This window comes from Acartia tonsa, chromosome 3, assembly GCF_053477335.1.
Source record: "Acartia tonsa isolate MP-2025a chromosome 3, ASM5347733v1, whole genome shotgun sequence".
In the NCBI taxonomy this organism is placed as follows: domain Eukaryota; kingdom Metazoa; phylum Arthropoda; class Copepoda; order Calanoida; family Acartiidae; genus Acartia; species Acartia tonsa.
In genome coordinates, this window is record NC_137262.1 from 2,952,150 (window position 1) to 2,971,763 (window position 19,614).

The 19,614-nt window shown below is 31.7% G+C and overlaps 2 protein-coding genes across 2 annotated transcripts in view; both read left to right on the forward strand.

Annotated features, from left to right (window-relative positions):
* LOC145312954 (uncharacterized) overlaps window positions 1–1,927 on the forward strand; it is a 67,501-nt gene extending 65,574 nt beyond the window's left edge. The window contains exons 19-20 of the mRNA XM_080152166.1: window positions 1,053–1,161; window positions 1,844–1,927. Of these exons, the coding sequence (XP_080008292.1) occupies window positions 1,053–1,161; window positions 1,844–1,927 (193 nt within the window). The remainder of the gene's footprint in view (window positions 1–1,052; window positions 1,162–1,843) is intronic.
* A 279-nt stretch (window positions 1,928–2,206) lies between these two features.
* LOC145312955 (uncharacterized) lies at window positions 2,207–18,699 on the forward strand. Its single transcript, XM_080152167.1, has 12 exons — window positions 2,207–2,227; window positions 2,386–2,427; window positions 7,348–7,422; window positions 8,424–8,552; window positions 9,724–9,794; window positions 10,246–10,343; window positions 10,699–10,748; window positions 10,819–10,878; window positions 13,167–13,247; window positions 13,425–13,577; window positions 15,712–15,784; window positions 18,346–18,699. Exons 1-12 carry the CDS (start codon window positions 2,207–2,209, stop codon window positions 18,369–18,371), a joined length of 879 nt encoding a protein of 292 aa, XP_080008293.1. The 3' UTR covers window positions 18,372–18,699.
* Window positions 18,700–19,614: the final 915 nt, after the last annotated feature.

A 19,614-nucleotide genomic window follows, 5' to 3' on the forward strand; every position in this document is an offset into this window, starting at 1 on the left:
GAATGTCCGTACGTCCATTTTAAACATGTTGATTTACTATTTTAACAACTAATTTTTATGTGATCTAATTATCCATTTGATCTGGATTTGGTATATTGATTCCTGGGAAAACAAAGTATAATGTAATAAACGAAGCAACTCTATAATCAAGTCCTAAAAATGTAAGTATGTCCATAAACATTATCCTGAATCAAGCAGTTTTTCAACAAATTTACTTACAATTTTGCTTTGACTCTTATACATTTATATTATGATTATTCAGTTCTGACAGTAAACAAGTGGTAATGTCCGTTTGTCCTACCGTTTCAGTGCTTCGCTTTTATGTATGTTTTCATCCTTTTTTCGTTTATAAATTGTTTAGTATAGAAGAGACTCTCTCATTTTAAATGTTCGTTTGTCTGTAGGAAACGGTATGGGGAAAACGTAGTTTTATCAACTATTAAAAATCTTTGAGAAGATATCCTTTTTTATGAGAATCTAGTGTATAATTAGTCCATCGATCAGTCGTTCATGCTACAAAAGACCTATATATACATCGTTTATTTAAAAAGGTTTAGTGATTCTTTCCTTTACAGGTATATAAAAAAACAAAAACCTGAGCTAGATCTTTAAATCATTTTAGTGGTGAGCCAGATCGGGGTGAGCCGAATTTCAGCGCGGCATTTCATAAAATGCTGTGCTCTCATTGGTGGAAAGTTTGCTCACCCCGATCTGGCTCACCACTAATATGATTTAAAGATCCAGCTCTGCTCTATAACTTATTTTGTTTGCTGGTCCAACCACATTTTTCTTACCTCGCTACTTTTGGATGTTTTCATCCTTCTCTCTCACCTTTGCTATTTTCTAAATCTATCTGGTTAACAAATATAGAATAATACTTATTTCTTTTATCGTATTATAAACCGCTTTCCGCGGACATAGAATGTACAATTATATATATATATATATATATATATAATACGATGCTAGACATAGTTTTTTCGTATGGATGAGAACCGTTTCCTATCCACCGGATTCGAAAAAATACGAGAAATGAATATATTAATATTTAGTGGTAAGATTGATATTCTTGGTTCAGCCATCGATTCCATCCAGGCTAACGGAAATACAGGTGTTCGAACAAGCGGTGATGATTCGGATTCAAGTGCTTTGAAAATTCAGGTAGGTTACTGGATCAATAGATTTAATATCCTAGATAGCATATCAACCAAAATAAACAAAAACCGCTTTGTTCTTGACCAAAACATTCTTTGCATTTAGCACATACCATTTAGCATTATTCTCAATAAAGTTATGGATTAAAAGACCTAAATTTTATTCTCAAAAACAAATATTTCTATAAAATATTTGTGTTATTATGCAGTAAATTTTTAAATTTTTTTCTTTGCAAGATTAAGTCCTTAACATAACCTGCGAACGTGGCGCACTAATTCGTCCTCGGGGAAGTGATAGGTTCAAATCTCGGCTTAACACCGCGTCATTACTATAAAAGTTAAAAATGGTTCCTACTGCTACTATGTCAGGTGCACGACCTTAATAGTTAGAGTAGGGGGAATGTCTTGGCCCAAAACAGATGCAACTCATCACCATCCACAGTTAGGACTTCTTAGACTAAGGTCGTGCAATCAAAGGGTTGGTTGTCTGATAGGTGTTACTTAACCTAATACCCCGGGTGTTCGGACAGAAAAGGAGACATTTGGCTCTCCTTGGTTATCTTGAGATGTTGAACCATGGCGTTTCATGGCATGGACAGCATCTCCGCCCGTATGAGGTAATTGACGAGGTAAGACCTTAACAAACTACCAAAATACACTAAGTCACTGAATTTTTTATTATTTTTTAGGTTACTGGACTAGCAAGCAAGCTGTTTGGTCTCCAATCTAGTCTGGCAAAATTGGGCACTCAGGAACAATACTCGGACATTTAATAAAGTAACAAGATGTTTGTCTATGTTTTGTACCATGGGATCTCACTAACCGTTGTAAAGATATGGTTCTTCTTTGCAGTGAAGCTTCTTATAGTTCAATGGAATCCCCCCCTTTAAAAATGCCCCTGCCAAAAAGTACACCCCTTCAAAACTGAGAGTCAAGTGTTTTTGTTTGTTTGTTTGTTTTGTTCTACTATTTATACTCAATATGTTTTCTAGAAGATTTGTATAGTGCCTATAAAAAATGACGTCATGCTGGTCTACCATTTGCCAATTGAAATGAATAATGACCTGCAATTGGTAATTTAGGCCTTTTATTGGTCATTTGTATTGTATGACGTCATTTTCTACAGGCACTATAAAGAACTTGATTATTAAAATGAGTTCTTATTTTAAATCAAATACTTTACAAAAGTCAAACTGACACTAAATGTTAACGAGTATTGTTCCTACTTTAGGTTCAATCTCTTAAGTCTGCACTTGATCGAGATGTAACCCAGGTATTGATACCAAATAATCATGTTTATTCATAATTGTTGATCATTCTTGCATGATAGGTTTACCTAATTTTTAGATAGTCATACTTAAAAGGGGAATCCGAGGGAGGGACATTAGATAATTATAGTTATAGTTTGACCGGCGAGCAGTGAACTTCCGGTGTAAAGGTTAAACTACCACATATGTGTTAAAGGTTAGACTCAGATACAGCGAATTTTTTTCAAGTGACAGCCAAAATGCCAGCTTCAAAAGTAACTATTAGTGAAGATCAATTAACTAGACTGTCAAATATCCTTCTAAAATTTGGTCTGAAAAAAGATATAAGTAATGGCAACCAAGCTTTTGAAGGAATCATTTGTGCCCTTGAAACCATCTTTGAGCAGCGTGAGAAGGACTTTCACCCAGACGAACAAGAAGACACAAAGCAACAAATAAGAGGCCTGAAAGATGATAATGATAATCTCTGGCAAAGAAACCTTAAAAGTAATGTCATCCTGCACAGTCCAGACATCCCAACTAAAAATCTACAGACAATTATCAAATCGGACGAGACTCTGAAAAAAGAAAATAAAACCATCCAAGAGCATTCCAAGGAACTTATCCTAGAGCATTATGGCATCGAAATTCCAGACAGCGACTTGGCTGCCTGCCACAGACTGAAAGGGCCGGGTTCTATTCTGGTTAAATTCAACAACCGCTGCAATGATAGTGCCTATAGCAGTCTGGTCAAGGCCATAAAACGAGGTGGGCTAAAAGGAGAAGAAAGGAGAAAAGCTAAATCCAAAGAAGAAAAGGCACACATCAAACTCCCCAACTTCTTTATCTGTTTCCATCTGACAAAGCGTAGGGGCATGCTGGTTCAACACCTGAAGAAGCTCAAGAGAAATGGAGATATCAACAACTTCAGTTCAGACCAGAACGGGACCATCTACATGCAGGTGAAGCGGGACGGTGCCTGGGAACCCATCACAAAGCAGTTTGGAGACGACGAAAGCAAATGCACCCTAACTGAAATAGAGGTAGATCAATTAGTAAAAAAAGTTAAAAAGGAAGAAATCAAAAACTAATAAGTTAGTTGCACTTTCAAAGAAAATATTTTTTTAATCCCATTCAAATCTTATCAACACTGCTTCATATGTATAGCTTTAAATCAAATTTTTTGTTAAGGTTCATTTCATTTACTTACTATTTCTATCAATATGGTTAAAATTATCTTTACTTTTAAAAGTATTATATATCTGTCAACTGAAATAATTCGCCTGTATATATAACTTTACACATTAATCAGGACTATGATTCTCATATTTTCTTTAATTCTCGTAGCATTAAACTTAGCTTATTGGTCTCATATTGAAAATGATTGATAATTTTGTAGATGAAAATCTTTTTAAATGTTCTTACTTCAGCTTGGAAGAATTTAATGATCTGTATAAGGAAAAGACAGAAATTTGCTCCTTATTATCATATAATATAAGAAGTCTTACAAAAAATTGTAAAAGCCTAGAAAGTCTTTTAAAAAATTTAGCAAATGAAAAATTTAGTTTCTCTGTTATTTCACTTCAAGAATTGTGGGCCATAAAAAATAGTCAGGATGTTAATATTCACAAATATCAAACTATAGTATACAAAGGGAGGGAGGGGAAAAAAGGGGGCGGTGTCGGATTCTTAATAAGGGAGGGACTAAACTTTCAGGAGTTAAGGGATTTAAATGTCTTTAAAGAGGGGTTTCTTGAGAGCATGTTTATTAAAGTATTTACACAAAACGGCAGATATAAGATAATAGGAAACATTTATCGCCCACCAAATAGTAACATTGATATCTTTCTACAAGACTTAGAACTTATTCTCAAAAAGCTTGACTGTAAGGAATTTAAAAATGCAGAGGAAATTTTAATTTCTGGAGATTTCAACATTAATGTTTTATCACATCTAAATCATGCCCCTACAAATAGATTTTTATCATTGATGCTTAGCCATTCCTTTATGCCTACTATAACTTTACCATCTAGAATAAGTGAAAACACAGCCACTTGTATCGACAATATATTTTCTAACAAACAAAATTTAAATTTTCAAAGTGGGTTAATACTAGAACATATTACAGACCATTTACCTGTCTTTTTAGCACATACATGTGAGGGGAAGGAGGAAAGGGATAGTATAAGTGAAGATAAAGTCAGAAGTATGTCTAAAAAAAAAAATATTAATATTTTTAAAGAAAAATTAGCAAAATCAAATTGGGACAGTGTTATGAATGAAATTAGGCCGGAAGTAGCTTTTGAGTCATTCCAGAATAAAATAGAAAAGGAATTTAATGAAAGTTTTCCCTTCTCAAACAGAAGAAAAAATCGAAAAAAACACCCCCAAAATCCATGGATGACACAAGAACTACTTTCTATCAGAAGACAAAAAGATAAGTTATTTAAAAAACGCATAAAATGCCCTAATGAAACTAATTTTAACGATTGGAGGGACTTAAATCGGCTTTACCAAAATAAATTAAGGAAGGCAAAAAAAGATTATTATCACAATAAATTTCTAGAATTATCAAATGATATTAAGAAAACTTGGACTCTTATAAACTCAGTTATAAATGGAAGAAAGCATAAGGAAAGTCTACCTAACATCTTTTATGATGACATAAAATCATATTCAGGGGCAAAGTCAATAGCTGATGGTTTCAACGACTTTTTTTCAAGTATTGGGTCTAAAATTGCAGAAAATATACCAAATTCTGAATCCAATTTTCATAGCTTTCTTGGGGAGAAAAATAATACTAATTTCAATTTTGGTATTGTAACTAAAAAGAACTTGTTGTATGCTCTAAATAAACTTAAAAGCAAAAAGAGTTGTGGGGAGGATAACATCTCAATCTTTCTTATCAAAGAAGTTATAAATGAAATTATTGATCCGTTAGTATACCTATTTAATTTATCATTAAAAACAGGATTCATACCACAAAATTACAAAATTGCTCGTGTAGTACCTATTTTTAAAGCAGGAGAAAGAAATAAGTTTACTAATTATCGTCCAATTTCTATTCTTTCAGCATTTAGCAAAATTTTAGAAAAAGTTGTTGCATTACAAATGATCAAATTTTTATCAGATTGTAATATCCTATATAAATATCAATATGGGTTTCGTCCTAATCATAACACAACACAGCCTTTATTAAATTTACTTAAGCATATCTATGAAAATCTAAATAAAAAGAACCCTGAATATACAATAAACATCTTCTTAGATCTTTCAAAAGCCTTTGATGTCCTAAATATAAAAATTCTTTTAAACAAACTTGAACACTATGGTTTTAAAAATACATTGAAATGGTTTGAAAACTATTTAATAGGACGGCAACAGTTTGTTACAATCGATGGTGTAAATTCAGCTAAAAAAATCATTCAAACAGGGGTTCCACAGGGAAGTATTTTAGGCCCACTCTTATTCATTCTATACATAAATGATTTACCAAATGCAACATCCTTTTTAACAAATTTATTTGCTGATGATACTACTTTTAGCAAATCAAACAACAACTTAAATGACTTAATTGCAGATTCTAATTTAGAACTTGATAAAGCAAAAAATTGGTTTAGAGCAAATAAACTAGCCTTAAATGTATCAAAAACTAAATATATGATTTTTCGCCCACATAAAAAGCCATTTGATCCAGAGTTATGCACATTAAAAATAGGAGGGGAAAAAATTGAAAGAATTGGCAGAGATTGTAATACTAAATTTTTCAAGTTTGTTGGTGTTCTTATAGATGATGAACTTAAGTGGGACAAACATATAAACTATGTAGAAAATAAAATAGCAAGCTCAGTCTATGCCCTATCCCAAACAAAAAAGCTCTTTCCAACCACTACTTTAAAAACAATTTACAACAGCCTCGCTAAGCCCCACATAGAGTATGGCTTAATTGTTTGGGGGGCGGCAAAGGATGAGCATATCACAAAAATTCATAACCTACAGAAGAAAGCTGTAAGAAATGTTTTAAATGCTAAGTACAATGTGCATGCCGAGCCCCTGATGGGAAAACTAGATATTCTTAACATTTTTGACCTAAGGGATGCAAATGTAGTTGAATTTGTCTCTAAATATTTAGAAAACAAACTTCCCAAATGTATGCTTAATTTTCTAACACCATTGCAAAATACTAGATCAAAATGTCTTAGAGTAGAGAAGCCAAATTATAAAATCTATGAAACTTTCCCTTCAGTAAAAATCCCGAAAATTTGGAATAGTTGGGCAGGTGAGCTAAGATCATTAAATTCATCCAAAGCTGTTAAAAAATATGTAAAAAATAAGTGTATATCAAAGTACAAAACATTTCAATGCAGGGAGAGAAAGTGTTATCCCTGTGGAAAAATATAAATATAATTTGAATATCGCAACCAGTAAGCTACTTTAATGCCATACCCTGTAAATAGCTAATATTATTTTATATTATTTGTGAAACTTGTAAATATTTTTAAAAAAAAATTAAATGAAAATTGGGCCGAAGGACAGTCAAGATTGACTTTAAAGGCCCTGTAGTACAGTTACCCTAATTATGCCAATATAAATAAATATATCTATAAAAATGATGTAATTTAAAATGTATTAAATTATTTGTAAAATTAATCTGTAATTTACTGCTAATAAATCATATCATATCATATCATAAATTTTATGTGTACTCAAAGTTTTATAAACTAAACAAGCATCTCATTTGTTCGCTTAAAAAACTTTTTAAAAAATCTTAATTGGATAGTACAAACCATTAATTTCTAGATAATTCGAACAATAACTTTAATATCTGTAAAGGGTATTTTTGTTGATTGTAAGTGTAGGTCTATTGTCTTATTTTAATCCCTTATTATAGACATCTTTACACATTTAAAGAATACTTGCTACAATTGTTAATTATATTTTTTTAGGTTAAAACTGAAGTTTCCAATGTTGAGACAGAAACCACAAACGTCAAAAAGGATATCATTGAAGTCGTCAAAAAGGTAACAAAAAGACTTTTATTACTAGATGGTCAAGCAGACACAATAACCATTTCAATTTAAATAGGAATTTATATAAGACAACAAAGTTTACGATTTTATGTTGTAAACATAAGTTGTCATTCATAAAATAATATTTTAAAACAAAGCATTATTCCGAGAAATTAAATGTTTATAGCTGACGTATTATGTGGATGAATTAAAAAAACTTCACTTTTTTACCAAAATGTTTTCACTTTCCGACTGATAATGTTGTTGTATTGTACTATACTTTGTTTCTATTGGTCCATTTATGAAATATTTATCTATACTTTATATATATATTCCAAATTAGTACAAAGAATTTAATCTGATAATTTAAATTACTAGAGTTAGCTCGATATAATTATCTCCCTATTGGCTAGTTTTCTATATGCATATCTATTTCTCAATAAATCTATTTTCCTCACCCGGCATTACTATCTAAAAGAAAGTAAATATTTAATAATTTAAATGATTTTAAAAAGATTTTTTAAATTATATTTTTTTCTTTACATTACCATCACCAAAGGGTTAATGATGATGATTAAAATTTTAGTTTAATAGTTGAACACACAAAGTGTCGCCACAATCGAATTCTTTTAAAACAGAGTTTTCTTAAATTTATTATATTATAAATTTAAATTTTCTTTTTTATGATTAGAAATTAATTACATTAATATAAGGCAAATAGCAACATGAAATTAAAAAAAGGAATTTATTTTTAATAAAGTAAAATAATGGGTCTTATCGTTCTGGCCAATGAGAGTTTATTATGGATTATTGGAGCACTATGAGTTTTAAACAAATATTACTTGGAAAACTTGAGCTCGTTTATAGACATTTATTTCCTATATAGATCTGGCATGGATCTTGAAGCAATTAAGCAGGCCGTTTTGTACATGTTAAAAATTGGAAGATTTCATTAAATAAAAGTTATCGCAAATATACTTAGTAAATGATTTATTTATCTATCTATTCCGTAGGTGAATTCAGTTGAGGACTTGAGTAAATCCGCCAAAACGGACATATCCAACCTCCGTGCAGGATTGACTGGCCTTACATCAAATCTTTTCAATGGTGCTGCTGGCGGTGACAGCGAGAAAATTAATCAGGTTTGATATATGAAATAAATATGTTATAGTTTATTTTTAGTTAGAGGGATCTTAAAGGATAAGACAATGGTTGATAAGTTGATATACACACCCCTAATAAGGGTTTATAATGGTTCTACGACAAACGTAGGAGTGGAAAAACATCGGAGTGGACAAACGCAGGAGTCCCAAACGTCGGAGGGGGACAAACGCAGGAGTCGGACAAATCTCGGAGTGGACAAACGCAGGAGTCCCAATTTTTTTTTCAATTTTGAATTTTTCTTTTAGTTTTGATTTTTTTTTCAATTTTGATTTTTTTTCAATTTTTAATTTTTTTTTCAATTTTGAATTTTTTTCAATTTTGATTTTTTTCAAATTAGATTTTTTTTCAATTTAGATTTTTTTTCAATTTTGAATTTTTTTTCAATTTTGAATTTTTTTTCAATTTTGAATTTTTTTTCAATTTTGAATTTTTTTCAATTTTGAATTTTTTTATACAACCAACAACCCCCATTGGTCCCCTTATTTTTCTTAGTTAGGTTAGGCTAGGTTATAGGCCAAGGGGCCGAGCGCTGCGGCCATAACCATTATTTTGGACACACAGAAAACTGTCCCGAATTTGTATTAATTTTGAGGAACAAGACTCCAGTTACGTCATATTTTTCTTTCCCGAAAAAGGGAAGGGGGAAAGAAAAAAAGGGAAGGGGGGAAGAAAAAAGAGATGGGAGAAAAGGGGGTTTTCCCCATCTCTTTTAAAGAGATTTTCTTCCCCCCTTCCCTTTTTCGGGAAAGAAAAATATGACGTCACTGGAGTCTTGTTCCTCAAAATTAATACAAATTCGGGACAGTTTTCTGTGTGTCTTATTTTGTAGACAGGGGTATAAAAAAATTTCAAAATTGTCATATTATTCAAATAGCGGACACTCCTGCGTTTTACTTAAGCAATGTCCACTCCGACGTTTGGGGTAGGACCCTAATAAGCACAAACGCAAATGATTCTGTAGATTTAACTTTAAGCTAGAAAAGTGTTTAAATCAACTTTTTGAGCAAACAAGCAATTATATTTTCAGTTTAATGTCCCCTCCCTCCCGTAAAAATAGTCTTCGCAATGTAACAATAAAAAATGTATACTAAACATAGCTATACCTATACTTTTAAAGAAAAAGTTAACTAAATAGTTAAATATTTCAAGGTTGAGGAAAAAATCAAGAATTTGATGGAAAACGTAACCTTGGTTTCTGATCTTGCTTCAACAACATTAAGGTAAAGATAAAGTTAAAAGAAAATCAGTATTTAAATATTTCAAGTAAAAATTATAATCATTTTACAGACATGGCTTCTTGCCTGTAAGGTTATGTTTAATATTGAAATTAAGTAGATTTAAATCTGCATGTTACCTATACAAAAGCTTCCTATAATGAATAAAATTAACAGTTTAGGGGTTAGTGAGATATTAATAGATAGCAAAATCCTCATTACTTTTCATTATTGACTAGCGGCAATTCTCCTAGCATTAAGGGAAGTCGACGATCTCTCTACGTTTAAATTTCAGTTTAAAAAATATAAATTTGATTTATCTTTGTAGTGTTGTGGTACCCTAATAAGGAGAACCATATTGATGTCCATCGGTTAAAGATATCATTTTCTTACCGGCACCAAGACAGACAGGCATCCAGTTACTATTACATCAGGATGATATTTTCTTTATTTTCAGTCAAGTAAACAACATAAGGCCCGAACTATCGTTGCTTGGATCAGACATGTCCAACATTAGAAATGGAGTTGCCAGGTTGAGTAGAGCGGTTACTTCAGGTAGAATTTGTTCAGTGGTTTCTCGCAACGTGTGTTGTCGAGCACAGAACCCCACTACTTATTTTGTTATGAATTTAAAGTAAAGGGGTGGTTTCTCGTGTTCATAACGAATAAAACTAACCCCCCCACACTTATTTTTAATAAAGTTATTGAAAATAAGGGACCCGTTTTCTGTGCGGAAAAGCACCATTATTTTTTTTCATCCGGTAGAATTTAGTAAGATCTGGAAAACGACTTTTACTATCGACTTGAAAAAAAGATTAGTATTAGTCTAGAGCTGTTTTTAATTATTTGATTTTTAAAATAGTGAATTATAACCTCCAAGGACGAAACTAATTGTTTTTCATTATTTCAGTAACAAACCCCGCCAGATTTTCATGTGGTGTGACAGGCGAGGAGGTCAAGGTTTCTGGTGTTATCACATATGATGACTGTTCTGTTAATCTGGATAGTATGATGAATAAGGTATGTCAAGGTTTCTGGCGTTATCACATATGATAACTGTTCTGTTAATCTGGATAGTATGATGAATAAGGTATGACAAGATTTCTGGTGTTATCACATATGATGACTATTAATCTGGATAGTATGATGAATAAGTTATGACAAGGTTTCTGGTGTTATCACATATGATGACTGTTCTGTTAATCTGGATAGTATGATGAATAAGGTATGACAAGGTTTCTGGTGTAATTGTGGTATCCGCCGAGGATAAATGGCAGACACCGGAGTTCAATTAGATTACGGCAGTGTGACAGACGTGGACACCTTACTATAGAGAAGCTACGCTTCTCTAGCTTTCACTAGATAATGATCAACATCTAATTTCAGTTGTCACTTTATTGAAGGTTTAAAAGATACTGAAGCTATATACAACAAACAATAATAACATGGATAGGAATAAATAATCATAACATAAAAGCATAAATAATACATATACAATGGTCAGTTTGGGCAATAATGATCCCCCATCCCTGAAAAGGGTGGGGGAGAATTAAGAATACAGTTAACCATAATAAACATGACAGATTCAATCATTAATTCTAAGCGTAGGGAGGGGGTCACTAGACCCCTTCCCCAGGACTCGGGGGAGGGCCGTTGACCCTCCACCGAACCCCAGATCAGGGGTGCCATAGGCATGGCTCACGGTTGCCGAATACCACATAATCACATATGATGACTGTTCTGTTAATCTGGATAGTATGATGAATAAGGTATGACAAGGTTTCTGGTGTTATCACATATGATGACTGTTCTATTAATCTGGATAGTATGATGAATAAGGTATGACAAGGTTTCTGGTGTTAACACATGATGACTGTATTTAAAACTAGCGACTACCCTCTCCTCCCCTACCATTGAAGGTCTCTTAATCGAAAAGCAAAGTAAACAAAACTAAAAAAATCACAAAACTTTAATCCATAATAAAATAGTCTAAAACCATATATACCCATGTGAAGCTTTCCTTAAAGAAGAACTGATTCGGTTCAATAGTTAGCAATATCTTGAACAAAACCCTACTACTATGCATAATGCATATATGATTTTTAAAAAACTAATTATAACACCCTTAAATTAATGAACTTATGAGAAATAGAAACACAAGATAAACATTTTTCATTAAAAACGAACACAGTAATAGTGTCTGACTGATTATGACGTAATAAAAAAAAATTAGCCAATGAGAGGCCGTTATTGACCAATGGTAAAATTTATAGTGGCCTCTCATAGGCTATTTTTTTTTGTTACGTCATAATCAGTCAGACACTATTACTGTGTTCATTAAAAACATTAAATATTTGTGGTTGGTAAAAGAGTGTAGCTTTTATATCATGTGTACTGTTCAATATTGTTGGTCAGAAATTTTCTTATTTAGATTTTTAAAATAAATATTTTGTATTAAACTAGTTTACTTTTCAAAACAAACTTTATGGTTTACAATATTATACAGTTTATTCAAGTATAATAAAGTAATGAAGGTTTTTTGTCTAGATTTTGTTAAATACTTAACAGACTGAGTTCTCCATTGCATTGTAAGGAAGCTTAACTTGAATCTGGGATGGTTTTAGGCTATTTCATTTGTTTGTATTGAAGTTTTAAGTATGCTTTAGGTTTTATTTCTCAACCTATTAGAAACAGAGTCCCTAGTTCCTAGTGGCGCTGCCGCTAGGGGATAACTTGTACAACAGCATAATGATTTGTCATAAATTAAGAAAAAATCTTCAGATGTTTTATATATAAAATATATTCTTTTAGATATAATCTTTCTTGTTTTTCTATTTTCACAAGCAATTTATCTTTTTAGCAACCTAAACTAATCTCTTTAAATGCATTTTTGCCTGCATTAGGTTAGCACAGAAAAAAACATCTGCTAGAATATATTTCAAAGGGTAATACATAATTTTTAATAATTATTTTAAATAAGTGCATGTTTATTTCTAAATTTAGAGATAACATTTTTAGTAACGGATTTTCTCTATATTTAACATTGTCTATAGGGAAAAATAATTTTCTCTGCTACTATTTAAGATTTTCAGTGAAGATTTCTATGACCTATGCACAATTTGTCTATACATATTTTTTTAATTACAGATACAAAGATACTAATTTTTTAAAGTCTTTATGATTTTCTTTAATTAGTTTTCCATATTCTCTCTATTTATTTTTTATGACAACTCAATATCTGCTTTATAACACAATTTTTATTCTTGTTTTATTTTGAAAAAAAAACCTTCTTTGATGCTACCAATTACACCCTGTATTTTACAATAACACACAAAGAGGATTATTTTGTCTTGGTTATGATAATGATGTTTGTTTTAGTCAAATGGACATGCTACAGCCCCTGCCACTGGTGATTATGTGCTGACCTTCACAGCTAATATGGTATCCAGTGACAGTCAGGTACAACTATCTATTTATTTGCCCACTTATCCCTCTATATATCTATCTTATCCATCTACCATAGCCCAGCTACTGGACAAGAAATGGCAATCTGGTGTGCCCTGTACAAGCAGACACCTGAAGACGAGGGGTGGCAGGTGCTGGGTATGATCAACAACTATGTATCTATCTATCTAGGCTATCTGGTGTGCCCTGTACAAGCAGACACCTGGAGACGAGGGCTGGCAGGTGCTGGGTATGATCAACAACTACCAGCAGGACGCTGGAGAGGTGGATGACAGGGACAGTGGCTCCATAACTATCCTCGCATCATTGAAGAAGGGTGATCAGGTAATTATTTGTCTGTGTGGACATTTTTCATTACCAGAATAGCGTTAAATGGTGTCATTAAACTGTAGCAATGTATAATTTTGAATATGGTGTAAACATAACTTAGGTGAATTAGATTTCTTAACATCGTGTTAATGGACTATTATAGCAAGTACAATATAGTCAATAAAAATGTAATTTCAATAGTTTTTTTCATGTCTTTCTGTAGATGAAAAATTATACCAAGAAAACGATGTTGTCATCCTTGTTAGAATCTACTTAAAAAACCTTGAATTAAATCCTCCCGTGAATAGTGCTACAAAGGGCAATATATAACATTGGGGAAAATGCAGTTTGTTTTATATTATAGAAAAACATCTTATCAATCCAGTAGACCATCTTTATTGCCCCTCCTCCCCTTCTTTGACTTCTTATCAAGATTAAATGGTCTTAAGATAAGAAAGTTGGAGCAGCTTATAGTGTCTTCAAAAAATGGCGTCATTCTATTCAAACTACCAATGATAGGCCAGTATACATTTTAACATTGGTCAATTAAAATGTATACTAGCCTATCATTGGTAATTTGTATTGTATGACGTCATTTTTTTAGGCACTAAAAGCCAAATAAAACCTCCCAGAGTTAAGTATTACAATGTTCCTTAGAGGAAGAGGGGGGGGGGGGTGGTTGAGTTGGTTAATTGTAAATTGTTTGTTTTATTTAATTTATGTCGTGTGGAAATGTGTCCAACTTTATATTTATACACTGCAGCTTCACATTACTATAAGGAGATAAAGACATTTTATACGAAAAACAGAAAATAGACATTAATCAAGATTTATAGTAAAAGTATCATTTTTTTGTATGGTATTGACTAAAGATTTGTTTTGCTGTTTTTTATGGCTTTTCATAATTGACTTTTAAAATGTATCTATCAATTTATTAATTAGCGTATTATTTTTTAATCATTGTGATAAAGTAACAAAAGTACAAAAGTATCTCGCAAACCGCTGAACCAATATGGTTCTCCTGTACAGGGTAGCTTCTCATAGGTCCTGGGAAGGCTTGTATCTATATTTTTGGGGAGCACTAATTTATCTATCAATCCATTTATCTTTCTATCTATCATTCCACCTATTTATCCATAGATTTATCAATTCAGCCATCTATCTATCTATCTAATATTTGTCCATCTTTCTAACAATATCCATCTATTTACCTTCCTATCCAACAAACTATCTATTCATCTATCCAACTATCTATCCCCAAGAGTTGTCCTTGTGTGTAAATGTGCTAAAAAGTTTATCCGTTGCAAAAACAATATTTTTTTTTGCAAAGCTTCGATACCAGAGTATTCTCGCAATAATGTTAACACAATTTGCTAAAGTAGCAGGATGTCAGTCTGTATGTAATAGTATGTTTTTTTTAAATAGTTCATTCCTCTAAAAGTAAGTGATACTAACTAAAATTTATATTTTTATAATAAGGGACTGTTCGTACTTCCGTCCGCAACAGATAGCTCTTCAATTTGGGCATGTTAAAATTGTTGTAACGATCTCAAACTTTCATGATGATTCATGTAAAAGTTAGGTATGGATTTTAAATCGTAGCAACTTTAAAATAGTTACCAGAAAGTTAGTACGCATTTGATTAAAAATGCAAATTGACAAAAAAATTAGGTAAAATTTACTACTATTCAGATTTTTGGGATAACGATTCCTAGGACAACAAGGTTTAATCTTATAAGCGTAGCATTCTGCATATTAAGTTTAGACAGTCTACAAGTGTTGATGTTCGTTTGTCCTACCAGCTGATTATAGAGTTGTGCTTTTAATCACGCTTATTTTACCCGCATTTTATGAACATCCAATATTGTCTTTCTTTTTTGTGCAACCCCGTTTCTTGTTTCACCCAATAATTTAGAAAACCAACCATAAACCTGTCCTATCTTTTTACAATTAATATAAAATAACGAGGGATATTTTATCAGATGATGAAATATGAAAAGTTGAAAAATATTTCTTTTTAAGATTAAAGTCTGTTTCTGAGCCAAAGCATTTTTATCAGATATAAAATATAATGATGTGATATAAATCTATCAATCAATGGTTGTTTTATAAGATCTTAATGTGCACAATAAATTTGTTGTTTGTTAAGGTTTGGGTAGAATGGAGAGGATATGGAAAATCATTTTTGTACAGCAATCCTTACAAACTTATTACATTCTCAGGTCAGATATCTATCTTTCTATTCATCTATCTATCCATCTATCTTTCCATCTATCTATCCATCTATCTTTCCATCTATCTATCCATTTATCTTTCCATCTATCTTTCTATCTATCTTTCCATCTGTCTTTCCATCTGTCTTTCCGTCTGTCTTTCCATCTATCTTTCTATTCATCTATCTATCCATCTATCTTTCCATCTATCTATCCATCTATCTTTCCATCTATCTATCCATTTATCTTTCCATCTATCTTTCCATCTATCTTTCCATCTGTCTTTCCATCTGTCTTTCCGTCTGTCTTTCCATCTATCTTTCCATCTGTCTTTCCATCTGTCTTTCCATCTGTCTTTCCATCTATCTTTCCATCTGTCTTTCCATCTATCTTTCCATCTATCTTTCCATCTATCTATCCATCTATCTTTCCATCTATCTATCCATTTATCTTTCCATCTATCTTTCCATCTATCTTTCCATCTATCTTTCCATCTATCTTTCCATCTGTCTTTCCATCTGTCTTTCCGTCTGTCTTTCCATCTATCTTTCCATCTGTCTTTCCATCTGTCTTTCCATCTGTCTTTCCATCTGTCTTTCCATCTATCTTTCCTTCTGTCTTTCCATCTAACTTTCCACCTGACTTTCCATCTGTCTTTCCATCTGTCTTTCCATCTATCTTTCCATCTATCTTTCCATCTATCTTTCCATCTGTCTTTCCATCTATCTTTCCATCTATCTTTCCATCTATCTATCCATCTATCTTTCCATCTATCTATCCATTTATCTTTCCATCTATCTTTCCATCTATCTTTCCATCTATCTTTCCATCTATCTTTCCATCTATCTTTCCATCTGTCTTTCCGTCTGTCTTTCCATCTATCTTTCCATCTGTCTTTCCATATGTCTTTCCATCTGTCTTTCTATCTGTCTTTCCATCTGTCTTTCCATCTGTCTTTCCATCTGTCTTTCCATCTATCTTTCCATTTATCTTTCCATCTATCTTTCCATCTATCCATCTGTCTTTCCATATGTCTTTCCATCTGTCTTTCTATCTGTCTTTCCATCTGTCTTTCCATCTATCTTTCCATTTATCTTTCCATCTATCTTTCCATCTATCTTTCCATCTGTCTTTCCATCTGTCTTTCCGTCTGTCTTTCCATCTATCTTTCCATCTATCTTTCCATCTATCTTTCCATCTATCTATCCATCTATCTTTCCATCTATCTATCCATTTATCTTTCCATCTATCTTTCCATCTATCTTTCCATCTATCTTTCCATCTATCTTTCCATCTGTCTTTCCATCTGTCTTTCCGTCTGTCTTTCCATCTATCTTTCCATCTGTCTTTCCATCTGTCTTTCCATCTGTCTTTCCATCTGTCTTTCCATCTATCTTTCCTTCTGTCTTTCCATCTATCTTTCCACCTGACTTTCCATCTGTCTTTCCATCTGTCTTTCCATCTATCTTTCCATCTATCTTTCCATCTATCTTTCCATCTGTCTTTCCATCTATCTTTCCATCTATCTTTCCATCTATCTATCCATCTATCTTTCCATCTATCTATCCATTTATCTTTCCATCTATCTTTCCATCTATCTTTCCATCTATCTTTCCATCTATCTTTCCATCTATCTTTCCATCTGTCTTTCCGTCTGTCTTTCCATCTATCTTTCCATCTGTCTTTCCATATGTCTTTCCATCTGTCTTTCTATCTGTCTTTCCATCTGTCTTTCCATCTATCTTTCCATCTGTCTTTCCATCTATCTTTCCATCTGACTTTCCATCTGTCTTTCCATCTGTCTTTCCATCTATCTTTCCATCTATCTTTCCATTTATCTTTTAATCTATCTTTCCATCTATCTTTCCATCTATCTTTCCATAAATCTATCTACCTATCCATAAATCTATCTACCTATCCATCTATCTTTCCATCTATCTTTCCATCTATCTTTCCATCTATCTTTCCATAAATCTATCTACCTATCCATCTATTTTTCCATCTATCTTTCCATCTATCTTTCCATATATTTTTCCATCTATCTTTCCATCTATCTTTCCATCTATCTATCCATAAATCTATCTACCTATGTATCTATCATCCATATATCTATTCATAAATCTATATATCTATCTATCATCCGTTTATCTATCCATAAATCTATCTACCTATCTATCTATCATCCAATTATCTATTCATAAATCTATCTAACTATCATCCAATTATCTATTCATAAATCTATCTATCTATCATCCATTTAACTATACATACATCTATATATTCATTTGCCTATCTATATCCCAGTCTTTCTAAAATCCATCGATTTTTCCATCAATTAATTAAACTATCCATCTAACTAACAATTTACATATTAATTTATCTTTTTTTATATAAATCCATCGATCAAACTATACATCTAATATTAACCTATCTAATCATACGTCCATTCATCAATATATCCATTATTTAACTTACTATCTATCTATGTAATTAACTACATATCTATTTTTTTATATCAATATTTTATACATACCTTAACAATGTTTATTAAGTAACTTTTATTTCTGCAGGCTACATGATTACCGGTGAGTTGTAGCAAGACCAACATGAAGCTCCATTGTAAATATCATTTCTGACCTTCTAGCTGTTGTAATAAAGTAATCTAGAATAGTTGTTTATCACATCGTATTATAGACAGCTTTCCGCGTATAGTAAAATGAAAAAATAAAAGATTAATTTTAAGATTTTTGTTGTATTATTTGTGGAAAATTGTCAACAATACGATGCGATACACAATTTTTCAGTATGGCTCAATTCTGATTATAATCCAGCGGATATTAATCGGTTTCGAAGCCATGCTGAAAAAAATATTATCTGGAAAAAGCTATAAAATGACGTCTTCCAAGCTTAAAATTATTTGAAAATTTCATAAAAAGAATATCTTTTTTATTTCTTATAGAATCTGAACTCTTTTTAATCTATGAATCTCAATTTTGAAAATATGTAATTATACATAGAAATACATCAAAAAGCATAATAAAAATAATTTAAGTATGTATCTTATGATTAATACCTCAATTATAAAAAATAATAATTTTCTAAATGAAACATTAATGCAAACTAAAACTTAAATTTTATGTATTTAAACATTTTTTTAGTATATTATATATGTGTAAAACAGTTTAAATGTATATAAAATTATTTGTGATAATTTGATACCAAAAAATAAAAGATATAAAAAATCATATTTATTTTTATTTACAATGGTAAACATTTGTATTTTAAAGTAGCCAGGGATTTTAGGGGATAAGACAATGATAACAAACAAAATTACAACGCTGGTAGAACAAAAAAGTTATGGCTCTGCTAGTTTATACGAACCAATCAAGAATTAAGAGTACCAAAAGTTTTAAAGCCAATGTTGGTTACCATTATAATTAAAAGTCCAATGAACAGATCTATAGCATAGATGTAAATACAGACAACTACCTCCCTTCCGATTTCAATGATCTTTTTCGTCTGCTTCTAAATTATTTTATGATACTTGGATGTGTTAATATAAGCGATACCAATGGTTGATTTTTAATGACCCAATAGAAAGGTTGCACAATACGGTTGCGATGGGGAGATACAGTTATTAACCCTTTCGCCCTCTAGTGTTTTACTCTAATGTACCCTCTGTCATTTCATAGTAAAATAACACAATTGAAAAACTAAAAATATAGATACATGAAATACTCACGAAACCTTATTTCTAATTTTTTGTATATTTAATTTCAGGATCATGGAAAGAAAACGAAGTTGCGGGTTTCGTCGTATTTTCCCAGTAGCTTTTCTCC